This window comes from Mustelus asterias, chromosome 14 (genome assembly GCF_964213995.1).
Source record: "Mustelus asterias chromosome 14, sMusAst1.hap1.1, whole genome shotgun sequence".
In the NCBI taxonomy this organism is placed as follows: Eukaryota; Metazoa; Chordata; class Chondrichthyes; order Carcharhiniformes; family Triakidae; genus Mustelus; species Mustelus asterias.
In genome coordinates, this window is record NC_135814.1 from 103,224,869 (window position 1) to 103,237,983 (window position 13,115).

The 13,115-nt window shown below is 52.7% G+C and overlaps 1 protein-coding gene across 1 annotated transcript in view; it reads left to right on the forward strand.

Annotated features, from left to right (window-relative positions):
• LOC144503431 (uncharacterized) overlaps window positions 1-13,115 on the forward strand; it is a 54,331-nt gene that overhangs the window by 12,949 nt on the left and 28,267 nt on the right. Inside the window, exons 5-10 of the mRNA XM_078227739.1 lie at window positions 345-568; window positions 1,862-2,030; window positions 3,508-3,656; window positions 6,097-6,280; window positions 9,255-9,485; window positions 10,552-10,770. Of these exons, the coding sequence (XP_078083865.1) occupies window positions 345-568; window positions 1,862-2,030; window positions 3,508-3,656; window positions 6,097-6,280; window positions 9,255-9,485; window positions 10,552-10,770 (1,176 nt within the window). The remainder of the gene's footprint in view (window positions 1-344; window positions 569-1,861; window positions 2,031-3,507; window positions 3,657-6,096; window positions 6,281-9,254; window positions 9,486-10,551; window positions 10,771-13,115) is intronic.

The window sequence follows — 13,115 nt, forward strand, 5'->3', positions numbered from 1 at the left end:
CCAACTTGTCCATGCCGCCCTTTTTTTTTTAAACCCCTAAACTAATCCCAATTGCCCGCATTTGGTCCATATCCCTCTATACCCATCGTACCCATGTAACTGTCTAAACACTTTTTAAAAGACAAAATTGTACCCGCCTCTACTACTGCCTCTGGCAGCTTCTTCCAGACACTCACCACCCTCTGTGTGAAACAATTGCCCCTCTGGACCCTTTTGTATCTCTCCCCTCCCAGATTAAACCTGTGCCCTCTAGTTTTAGACACCCCTACCTAAATAAAGGGGGAGGGGGGGGGTGAGGGAGAGTGCTGTTTAAATAAAATGAGGTGTTTTCTTTCCTTGCGAAGGCGGCTTGTGCTCTGTGACTGACGATGCGGAGACGGGAATGCAGCCTGACTACAGCTACAGGCCTGGGACCAGGGAGAGTCGGGTGGATACGGAGAGCGGGCCCGATTGTGAAGATCCCCGGGAGTCTGCCCTCTATGTCCTGATCGCTCTCGAACCCGGCGAGTTGGAGCAGGTCACGGCGGAGGCTCAAGAGGTGCAGGGCACCCAGCACGTGTTAGACAGGGTGAGCGATGCCTGCCAGCGCTGTACTCAACTGTCCCCCCACTCTCCCCCCCCCCCCCACCCCCCTCAGTTACCCCCTCACACAAACATATAGCTATAGGAACGGACACATTTGGAGCAGGAGCTGGCCATTCAGCCCCTCGAGCCTGCCACCCCATTCAATAAGGTCAAGACTGATCTGATGTAATCTGAGCCCCACATTGACCTCTCGATAGAGTCATGGTGGTTTACAGCATGGGAATAGGCCCTTTGGCCCAACTTGCCCATGCCGCCATAACCTTGGACTCCCTTGTTAGTCAGGAATCTATCCACCCTCTCCTCACAATATTCATCGTCCCGTCTCTCTGGAGTAGAACGTTCCCCAGACTCACAACCTCCCGAGAGAAAACATTCTTCATCTGCCTCCATCTTGAATTGGAGATGTGAAGACGGGAGCTCTAACCGTTCTCTCTGCTCATTCCCCGCTGCTAAACCCTCACACCCCAGGGCCCCCTCTTACTCAGTTCGCACACTCCCCCCTTCGCCCACATCTCCCACGAGGCCCACATTCTCCCCGCTACTCCCCTCATTCACCTCCTCCTCCTTCACAGCCTCCGATTCCCCCTCTGTTGCTCTCCCATTCCTGGTCTTCTTCCCCCCCCCCCCCCCCCCCCCCCCGCACCAAGTGACTGACTCGCTTTGACACAGTAACCATTCCCAGAGGAAGTCTGATTCAGTTGGAGAACTTGGGAAAATCCCGTTCATTCCCATCACAGCCAGGTCTGAGCTCACCGCGGACTCGATCCGGACACTCCCTGAAATCCCGGCCCCCCCCCCCCCCACCAGCCCACCGACCACCCCCCCACACATCCTCACCCCCCTACTCCACCCTCCCCCCCCCCCCCCCGCATTCCCTGCTCCCTCCCCGCTCCCCTCCGCCTCCCCCCGCTCCTCCCCCCCCCCGGTCCTCCCCCTCCCTCGCCCCCACCTGCTCCCCCCTCACTATCCCCTACTCTCCCCTCACTACCTCCTCACTTTCCCCCCTCACCCTCATTCTCCCCTCGCTCCCCCTCAGTTTCCCCTCACTTCCCCCTCACCCACCCCCTGCTCCCCCCACTCCCTCCCCGGTCCCCTCCGCTCCCCCCCTCACCTCGTTCTTCCCTCACTACCCCCTCACTCTCTCCTACTCTCCCCTCACTCTCCCCTCGCTCTCCCCTCACTCCCCAAATTTCCACCCCACTTCTAGAAGCTTCCATTTGACTATTTCTGCTCCAGCAATGCCTTGGCCACATTTTAAACGTTCTCTTTCCCACAGCCGCCCTCCAGCTCCCTAACCGGAGCCTGGCCACTCGGAGAGAATGTTCCGGATCAAAGGTCCAACACCCTGGGACAGCCGACAATCGATTCCTCTCAGCTGTGCAGTCGGAGGTCCCTCGTGACCTACTATGGGGGGCCCCTGGTGGGGACCAGGAGAGGCACAACTGGTGAGTGCGATATGGGACGTCCCAGTGAGCGTCAGAATACAACAGCCCCGAGGAAGAGTACACAGGGGAGAGCAAGACCCAAAGAGACTGAGGCACACGGGGAGAGAGACTGAGGTACACGGGGAGAGAGAGACTGAGGTACACGGGGAGAGAGAGACTGAGGTACATGAGGAGAGAGACTGAGGTACACGGGGAGAGAGAGACTGAGGTACATGAGGAGAGAGACTGAGGTACACGGGGAGAGAGACTGAGGTACACGGGGAGAGAGACTGAGGTACACGGGGAGAGAGACTGAGGTACACAGAGAGAGTGAGGTACACGGAGAGAGAGACTGAGGTACATGAGGAGAGAGACTGAGGTACACAGAGAGAGTGAGGTACACGGAGAGAGAGACTGAGGTACATGAGGAGAGAGACTGAGGTACACGGGGAGAGAGACTGAGGTACACAGAGAGAGTGAGGTACACAGGGAGAGAGACTGAGGTACACGGGGAGAGAGACTGAGGTACACAGAGAGACTGAGGTACACAGGGAGAGAGACTGGGGTACACGGGGAGAGAGACTGAGGTACACGAGGAGAGAGACTGAGGTACACGGGGAGAGAGAGTGAGGTACACGGGGAGAGAGACTGAGGTACACAGGGAGAGAGACTGAGGTACACGGGGAGAGAGAGTGAGGTACACGGGGAGAGAGACTGAGGTACACAGGGAGAGAGACTGAGGTACACGGGGAGAGAGACTGAGGTACACGGGGAGAGAGACTGAGGTACATGAGGAGAGAGACTGAGGCACACGGGGAGAGAGAGGTACAGGGGGAGAGAGAGAGAGTGAGGTACACGGGGAGAGAGAGTGAGGTACACAGGGAGAGAGAGTGAGGTACACGGGGAGAGAGACTGAGGTACACAGGGAGAGAGACTGAGGTACATGAGGAGAGAGACTGAGGCACACAGAGAGACTGAGGTACACAGAGAGAGTGAGGTACAGGGGGAGAGAGAGCGAGCGAGGTACACGGGGAGAGAGAGTGAGGTACACGGGGAGAGAGACTGAGGCACACAGGGAGAGAGAGCAAGGTATACGGGGAGAGCGAGCGAGGTACACGGGGAGAGAGAGCGAGGTATACGGGGAGAGAGAGCGAGGTACACGGGGAGAGAGAGTGAGGTACACGGGGAGAGAGAGCGAGGTACATGGGGAGAGCGAGCGAGGTACACGGGAGGGGGAGTGAGGGGTTGAAGTGGGCTGTCCAATGTAATGTAACTTGACACCCTGTCTGGCAGTGCCGTGGGGGACAGGAGTACCCCCTCCAGGTATTAATGGCAGGGTGATGTGAGAGTGAGGCTGATATATCCATCAAACCCTCTCCCAATCAGGCCTGTGGGTCAGATGGTCATCCCCAGAGTTCAGTCTGAGTTCCTGATGCCTTTTGTGGCTTTGTCTCCATCTGTTGCTGCCTTGTCACCTCTTTACTGTCCTGTTCCCCAGTCTCAGTGAAAACCAGCCCCAGTGACCAGAGCGGTTGCAGACAGCACACCGAGCCACCCGCCTCTCTCAACGGACATCAGCGGCTTCCACCCATTGGTTCAGAGATTGGAACAGGGCTGCAGCCAATGGAGGGTCAGGGCAGTGGTGAGGTAAGGCTTAGGGCCAATGGTGACTCTCTATCTGTATATCCAACCCAAACGTCCCAGACATTTACTAACCCCTGGCCCCACAGAGCAAAGAAAAATACAGCACAGGAACAGGCCCATGGACCCTCCAAGCCTGCACTGATCATGATGCCCAAACTGAACTAAAAAAAACCATCCTGCCCTTACTCAACCCCTATAAATGTGAGGTGATACATTTTGGTAGATCGAATCGGGGCAGGACTTACTCAGTTAATGGTAGGGCGTTGGGGAGAGTTACAGAACAAAGAGATCTAGGAGTACATGTTCATAGCTCCTTGGAAGTGGAGTCACAGGTGGACAGAGTGGTGAAGAAGGCATTCGGCATGCTTGGTTTCATCGGTCAGAACATTGAATACAGGAGTTGGGACGTCTTGTTGGAGTTGTACAAGACATTGGTAAGGCCACACTTGGAATACTGTGTACAGTTCTGGTCACCCTATTATAGAAAGGATATTATTAAACTAGAAAGAGTGCAGAAAAGATTTACTAGGATACTACCGGGACTTGATGGATTGAGTTATAAGGAGAGGCTGAATAGACTGGGACTTTTTCCCTGGAGCGTAGAAGGCTGAGGAGTGATCTTATAGAGGTCTATAAAATAATGAGGGGCATAGATCAGCTAGATAGTCAACATCTTTTCCTAAAGGTAGGGGAGTCTAAAACTAGAGGGCATAGGTTTAAGGTGAGAGGGGAGAGGTACAAAAGGGTCCAGGGGGGCAATTTTTTCACACAGAGGGTGGTGAGTGTCTGGAATGAGCTGCCTGAGGTAGTAGTAGAGGCGGGTTCAATTTTGTCTTTTAAAAAGCATTTAGACAGTTACATGGGTAAGATGGGTACAGAGGGATATGGGCCAAATGCAGGCAATTGGGACTAGCTTAGTGGCAAAAACTGGACGGCATGGACAAGTTGGGCCGAAGGGCCTGTTTCCATGCTGTAAACTTCTATGACTCTATGTATCCCTCTATTCTCTTCCTATTCATGTACCCATCCAAGTGCCTCCTAAATGTTGCTACTGTGCCTGCTTCCACCACCTCCTCTGGCAGTGCGTTCCAGGCACCCACCACTCCCTGTGTGAAAAACTTCCCCCACACATCTCCCTTAAACTTTCCCCCTCTCACCTTGAGCCTGTGCCCCCTTGTAATTGAGACACATAGAGACACAGCACCGCAGAACTTCCAATCCAGACCTGTCCCAAAACAGGCGGCCTTCTCTTAAAAAAAAGGCATCTTCGACTGAGTGGTGGCTTTGCTCAGGGACACCCTGGACTCCTGTAATTGAGGGTTCAAGCCCCACTAGGGCGAGCGAGGATTGTGGCAATACTGCAGGAGTGCCTCAGTACCAGGATGTTACGACACAGAGGTTAATCCCCTTTACCCCACGTGGTAATCTGTGACAATTATTTGGGAAGGTGTTAACTTCTTAATTAACAGTTAGAGGGTCATTAAAATAAAGGCCGGACACTCATTTAAGTGAATAATTAACAGGTATTTTATTTAAATAACCAGGAACTTTAACTAAACAAGTAGCATATTAATTAAGGTACAATTTGACTGAAATGCTGTTCAAATAAATACAAGGAACATTCATTACCAAAACAGTAATAACGGAATTTTAGTCACCCTCAAAGAAATGATACAACCAGGCTTGATAGAATTCGGAAGCTTTTGGAATTCTCCTGTAGTTGTCCGCTGTCTGCAAGGTCTTTCTGACTGGGAATCCTTCTCTTAGATAGCTGGATATTTAAACTGGCAGAGGTGGAGAGCTACTCTAGAGATGAATGCTGTTTTTTTGACTGGCTGCCCTGAACTCTGGAGATGTTCTCTCAAAAAAAGACTGTTGCTTTGTCCTTTTATACCTGTGATGACCTCGCAATTTCCTTGCATCAGGATTGGTTTGATGCTATCGACACAATCAAATTCAAATCTAATAGCTCTTAATAGTCGATCGTCCTTTTAAACTCATAGGCTGGCAGAATGTAAAAGCCTGCTACCAAATCAAGCCTGTTGCTTGATCCTTCCGAAACAAACCTGGAGTGTGTAATCTGCATTTTAGCTCCGAACTCAAACACAGCTTTTAAAGGGGCCACGCACTGTTTTCTTTCCCGCTCGCACTTTTTTTACAATTCTTTTATATCTTTATAAACATTCTTTATATCTTTACCCACTCAACTCCACAATGAAGACACAGCAACTTGACAATGTCCATTTGAAAATTGGTATTCTTGCATTTGTCCTGAGAGAGAGGTGAAAATACTTGTCTCTCTTTCCCGCCGTGTGGGGTACGGTGAGAGTGAGTGAGACTGGTTCCTGGGAGTTATTCTGATGGAGGGGGTTCCGTGTGTCTGTCTCAGCTTCCTTTCTCTTTCTGCTACTTTCACCCATCATGTGTTTCCATTGCGGAACAGCTGGGCGAGTGGAAATTACCCTCCATTCGCAGAACGTCAATGGCAGCAGCGCGGCATGCTGGGAGGCAAAGAGGAGGAGCCAAGCCTGACGCCACACAACTCAAACAGGGATTGGTCCTTCCCCCATTGGCCGACATCAAACGTCGAAAGCAGGGGTGGGAAGATGTCCGTGAGGAGGGAGCAGGTAGGGAACGATAGATCAACTCCAGCCGTGAGGAATAACACATCAACACAACAGGACAACCACTACATCACAGACTGGACAACTGCAGTCCCATTCACCAACCCCCAACCCCCTACTCAAAACCACATCCCAGTCCCAAATCACACCATTGCCCCAAATCCTTTACTCTGTATCTAACCCCGTGCTGTACCTGTCCTGGGAGTGTTTGGTGGGGACAGTGTAGAGGGAGCTTTACTCTGTATCTAACCCCGTGCTGTACCTGTCCTGGGAGTGTTTGACGGGTACAGTGCAGAGGGAGCTTTACTCTGAATCTAACCCCGTGCTGTACCTGTCCTGGGAGTGTTTGATAGGGACGGTGTAGAGGGAGCTTTACTCTGTATCTAACCCCGTGCTGTACCTGCCCTGAGAATGTTTGATAGGGACAGTGTAGAGGGAACTTTACTCTATATCTAACCCCGTGCTGTACCTGTCCTGGGAGTGTTTGATGGGGACAGTGTAGAGGGAGCTTTACTCTGTATCTAACCCCGTGCTGTACCTGTCCTGAGAGTGTTTGATGGGGGACAGTGTAGAGGGAGCTTTACTCTGTATCTAACCCCGTGCTGTACCTGTCCTGAGAGTGTTTGATAGGGACAGTGTAGAGGGAGCTTTACTCTGAATCTAACCCCGTGCTATACCTGTCCTGAGAGTGTTTGATAGGGACAGTGTAGAGGGAGCTTTACTCTGTATCTAACCCTGTGCTGTACCTCCTGGAGTGTTTGATGGGGACAGTGTAGAGGGAGCTTTACTCTGTATCTAACCCCGTGCTGTACCTGTCCTGAGAGTGTTTGATGGGGACAGTGTAGAGAGAGCTTTACCCTGTATCTAACCCCGTGCTGTACCTGTCCTGGGAGTGTTTGATAGGGACAGTGTAAAGGGAGCTTTACTCTGTACCTAACCCCGTTGTGTACCTGTCCTGGGAGTGTTTGATGGGGGACAGTGTAGAGGGAGCTTTACTCTGTATCTAACCCCGTGCTGTACCTGTCCTGGGAGTGTTTGATAGGGACAGTGTAGAGGGAGCTTTACTCTGTATCTAACCCCGTGCTGTACCTGTCCTGGGAGTGTTTGATGGGGGACAGTGTAGAGGGAGCTTTACTCTGTATCTAACCCCGTGCTGTACCTGTCCTGGGAGTGTTTGATGGGGGACAGTGTAGAGGGAGCTTTACTCTGTATCTAACCCCGTGCTGTACCTGTCCTGGGAGTGTTTGATGGGGGACAGTGTAGAGGGAGCTTTACTCTGTATCTAACCCTGTGCTGTACCTCCTGGAGTGTTTGATGGGGACAGTGTAGAGGGAGCTTTACTCTGTATCTAACCCCGTGCTGTACCTGTCCTGAGAGTGTTTGATGGGGACAGTGTAGAGAGAGCTTTACCCTGTATCTAACCCCGTGCTGTACCTGTCCTGGGAGTGTTTGATAGGGACAGTGTAAAGGGAGCTTTACTCTGTACCTAACCCCGTGCTGTACCTGTCCTGGGAGTGTTTGATGGGGACAGTGTAGAGGGAGCTTTACTCTGTATCTAACCCCGTGCTGTACCTGTCCTGGGAGTGTTTGATGGGGACAGTGTAGAGGGAGCTTTACTCTGTATCTAACCCCGTGCTGTACCTGTCCTGGGAGTGTTTGATGGGGGACAGTGTAGAGGGAGCTTTACTCTGTATCTAACCCCGTACTGTACCTGTCCTGGGAGTGTTTGATGGGGACAGTGTAGAGGGAGCTTTACTCTGTATCTAACCCCGTGCTGTACCTGTCCTGGGAGTGTTTGATGGGGACAGTGTAGAGGGAGCTTTACTCTGTATCTAACCCCGTGCTGTACCTGTCCTGGGAGTGTTTGATGGGGACAGTGTAGAGGGAGCTTTACTCTGTATCTAACCCCGTGCTGTACCTGTCCTGGGAGTGTTTGATGGGGGACAGTGTAGAGGGAGCTTTACTCTGTTTCTAACTTCGCAAAGCAGATTTTTCAAATTTTTTGTGGGCAACTATTTCTCATGAGTTCGTGGAGGGTTTGATTGTTACGCTGCCCTTAGAAAAATGGAAAGAAACTCTTGAAAATGGGAGTGAGAATAATCTAATCTCGGTGTCTGCTCCATAACACAGGTAAAATTAGTGAACAGTTTTGTCCTGGACCATTCTGATTCTGTCGGTGAGGGTTTGAGATGTTTAAATCACTGGTGAATATTTCTGAATATTAGATCAAGTCACTGATGTGTTTGTTTGCTTAAGTTTGCTGATGTCAAATTAGGTACCATGTAGGAAAGGGAGAAGACCAACAACGAGGAACTAGGCCCAGGCACAGGCCGAGATCAGGGCCTCACCCCAGTGACAGGCCCAGGAACTAGGCCCAGGCACAGGCCGAGATCAGGGCCTCGCCCCAGTGACAGGCCCAGGAACTGGCCGAGATCAGGGCCTCACCCCAGTGACAGGCCCAGGAACTAGGCCCAGGCACAGGCCGAGATCAGGGCCTCACCCCAGTGACAGGCCCAGGATCTAGGCTCAGGCACAGGCCGAGATCAGGGCCTCACTCAGTGACAGGCCCAGGAACTAGGCCCAGGCACAGGCCAAGATCAGGACCTTGCCGTAGGCACAGGCCCAGGAACTAGGCCCAGGCCCAGGCACAGGGCAAGATCAGGGCCTCGGCACAGGCACAGGATCTAGGCCCAGCCTGAGGTTGAGATCAGGATCTTGCCCTAGTCACAGGCACAGGAGCTAAGCCCAGGCACAAGTCGATATCCAGGCTCCACCCTGGGTCCAGTTAGGCCTACCCCAGCCTTTCAGCTGTCAATAGAGTTTGTGGTTCTTGCTGTTTTCCCAAACGGTCCCTTCACAGAATGGGCCAAGGCCCGAACAGAAACCTGCCTTGGTGTCTAAGTGGAAAACAGCAATGCCTTTGTGGCAAATTCTACTGGAATTCCTCTGATTCTCCCTTTGTTGCTCTGTCCCTTAGAAAACAAAGGAAAGTCAGAAGCTCCGGGTCCTATGGAAACTTCCAGAATGGAAGGACTGGATCAGGCCGCCCAGAAGAATGGGGATCATCCAATCAGCGCAGAGCCGAGGTTGGGACAGATTGAAAGGAATGTTGGAATTTTACCAGCGATATCCAGCCAGACAGAGTCCGAGGGAAGGACGGTCAGATTCATCACCGTAGAGATAGACAGAGATCGGGATCTACTGGAAGGTGAGGATGAATTATATTGTCCATGATTGTTATTTTCCGTCTCCCTGCCCCAGTGCGGAGTTCCATGAGGGGCCTCTCTCACTACCCCAGTGCAGAGCTCCATGAGGGGCCTCCCCCTGCCCTAGTGTAGAGCTCCATGATGGGCCTCTCTCTGCTCCAGTGTGGAGCTCTGTAATAGGTCTCTTCCTTCCCCAGGTGAAGCTCCATGAGGGGCCCTTCTCCCTGCCCTGGTCTGGAACTCTATGAGGGGCCTCTCTCTGCCCTGGTGTGGAGCTCCATGAGGGGCCTCTCTCTGCCCTGGTGTGGAGCTCCGTGATGGCCCTCTCTCTGCCCCAGTGTGGAGCTCCGTGATGGGCCTCTCCCTGCCCTGGTGTGGAGCTCCGTGATGGGCCTCTCTCTGCCCTGGTGTGGAGCTCTGTGAGGGGCCTCTCTCTGCCCTGGTGTGGAGCTCCGTGATGGGCCGCTCTCTGCCCTGGTGTGGAGCTCTGTGAGGGGCCTCTCTCTGCCCTGGTGTGGAGCTCTGTGAGGGGCCTCTCTCTGCCCTGGTGTGGAGCTCCGTGAGGGGCCTCTCTCTGCCCTGGTGTGGAGCTCTGTGAGGGGCCTCTCTCTGCCCTGGTGTGGAGCTCTGTGAGGGGCCTCTCTCTGCCCTGGTGTGGAGCTCCGTGAGGGGCCTCTCTCTGCCTTGGTGTGGAGCTCCGTGATGGGCCGCTCTCTGCCCTGGTGTGGAGCTCTGTGATGGGCCTCTCTCTGCCCTGGTGCGGAGCCCAGTTTGTGCCTGACGGCACTCGATAATATAAAAGAAAATCTGCGTACAAAACCCTCGGAAAATGATTTGCGGGAATGTAGCATTCCCATTCCCAGTGCTCGGTTCAGGTGCAGACACAGAGGGAGTTTGGGAAAATTGATTAGACTTTGGATTGATTAGATCTGGGGACGTGGGGAAGGGATGGGGGAGGGGAGTTGAGTGACTGGGTTCAGATTGGGCTAGGATGGGAGCGATGGGCCAAATGGCCTCTTTCCTGGCTGGAATTCCGCTGATTCCACTGTCTTCACTCTGCCTCTTAAGGAATCAAAGGAGAGTCGGAAATTCTGGAGCCGACGGAATCTTCCAGAATGGACGGGCTGGACCAGGCCGCCCGGATCAATGGGGATCATCCAATCAGCACAGAGCAGGGTGCGAACCGGGATGGAGGGAATGTTGGAATTTTTCCGGAGACGGAGATGGAGCGAAGAGCAATCAGATTCATCACCATCCGGATAGAGGAAAATGGGAATCTGACAGAAGGTGAGGTTGGATTATATTGACTGTAAATATTATTACCCCTCTCTCTGCCCCAGTGTGGAGCTCCATGTGGGGCCTCTCTATTCCTCAGTGTGGAGCTCCATGAGGATCCTCTCTGCCCCTCATTGAGCTCTGCACTGGGGCAAAGAGAGGCCCCTCATGGAGCTCCACAGTGGGGCAGAGATGGCTCACAGGGCTCCACACTGGGGCTCCGTGAGGGGCCTGTCTGCCCCAATGTGGAGCTCCATGAGAGGCCTCTGTGATCCAATGTGGAGCTCTGCGAGGGGCCTCTGTCTGCCCCAGTATGGATTTCCGTGAGGGGCCTCTGTGACCCAGTGTGGAGCTCCGTGAGGGGCTTGTCTGCCCCAAGGTGGAGCTCCATGAGAGGCCTCTGTGACCTAGTGTGGAGCTCTGTGAGAGGCCTCTGTGACCCAGTGTGGAGCTCTGTGAGGGGCCTCGCTCTGCCCCAGTGTGGAGCTCCATGAGGGGCCTCTCTTTTCTCCAGTGTGGCGCTCAGTTTGGACCTTGTCTCTTTCACCTTTTTTGGTCTCTTCTTCCCTCTATTTTCTGGCCGCTTTTGCTCAGGTCCATTTGCTGAATCTAATTCGGGCTGTAATAATGTGTTTGAAGTGGAATGGGGAAAATAATGTGAGAATAGATGCTGCAGGTTCCTCTGCCTGGAACTGGAAGGAGTCGGTGTAGGAATGGAATTACTCACTGCACAGCAAGGAGAGTTGCTCAGGCTCAGGCCCTCAGGCCCAGGCTCAGACCCAGGTTCAGGCCCTCAGGCATTCAGGCTCAGGCTCAGGCTCAGGCCCAGGCTCAGGCCCAGGCCCAGGCCCAGGCTCAGGCCCTCAGGCCCAGTCCCAGGCCCAGTCCCAGGCCCAGGCCCAGTCCCAGGCTCAGGCTCAGGCTCAGGCCTAGGCTCAGGCTCAGGTCCTCAGGTCCTCAGGCCCAGACTCAGACTCAGGCTCAGGCTCAGACTCAGACTCAAACTCAGGCCCAGTCCCAGTCCCAGTCCCAGTCCCAGTCCCAGTCCCAGGCCCAGACCCTCAGTTTCAGACTTAGGCCCAGGCCCAGGCTCAGGCCCTCAGGCCAAGGCTCAGGCTCAGACTCAGGCCTAGTCCCAGTCCCAGGGCCAGGTCCTCAGGCTCAGTCTCAGTCGCAGTCCCAGTCCAGGCCCTCAGGCTGAGGCCTAGGCATACAGGCCAAAGCTTTCAGCTGTCATTGTGACGTGTGGTTTCTGCTCTGTCTTCACCATTAGCCTCCTTCTTGAAAGGGGGCACAGAGTCGAACCTGAAACCTGCCTCTGTGACCAGGTGTACAGATTGTGACACAGGGAATTTCCATTCAGATTCCCACACCCCAGGCACTGAGCGAGTTTGGGGTTGGTTTTGTCCAGAATTGGAGGACTTACGCCAATTTTTCTCCTGAGTAGCATCCATCTCTCAGGTTTAAGAACATGGGAACAAGAGGAGGCCATTCAGCCCCTCAAGCCTGTTCCCACCAGTCAGTGAGATTAGGGCTGAGCACTTACTTAACTCCATAAAGCCATATTCTCCCATCACCCTCAGCATCTTTGGCTAACAAAACTCTATCACTCTCAATATTAAAATTAATAATTGATCTATGTTATAATACAGAGGTTAATCCCCTTTACCTCACTTCGTAATCTGTTACAAGTGTTTGGGAAGGTGTGAACTGTCCTTCAGTAACTTTTAGAGGCTCATTAACAGAAATCCCTGACACTCACTTTAAGTGAATAATTAACAAGTTATTTATTTAACCAACCGGGAACTTTAACTAAACAAGTAACATATCGATTAAAGTAAGGTACTCCTGGAATGCTGTTCAAATAAATACAAGGATCATTCATTACCAAAAAATAATAATATTAACTTAGTCACTCTCAAAAAAATATACAAACAGGTTTGGTGGCTTTGGAAAGAAACCTCTGGAGTCCTTTTGTCGATGTCGCTGGCACGGTGGCACAGTGGTTAGCGCTGCTGCCTCACAGGGACCCGGGTTCGATTCCTGGCTTGAATCACTGTCTGTGTGGAGTCTGCACATTCTCCCCGTGTCTGTGTGGGGTTTCCTCCGGGTGCTCCGGTTTCCTCCCACAGTATGAAAGATGTGCTGGTTAGGGTGCATTGACCTGAACAGGTGCCAGAGTGTGGCGGCTAGGGGAATTTCATAGTAACTTCATTGCAGTGTTAATGTAAGCCTTACTTGTGAGAAATAAATAAACTTTACTTCACTTTAAAGTCTTTCTGATTTGCAACCCTTCTGGTAGATAGATGGAGATTTCTCTTAAGAGACATTTTTAGCTGGCAGGAGCCACTCTTGCC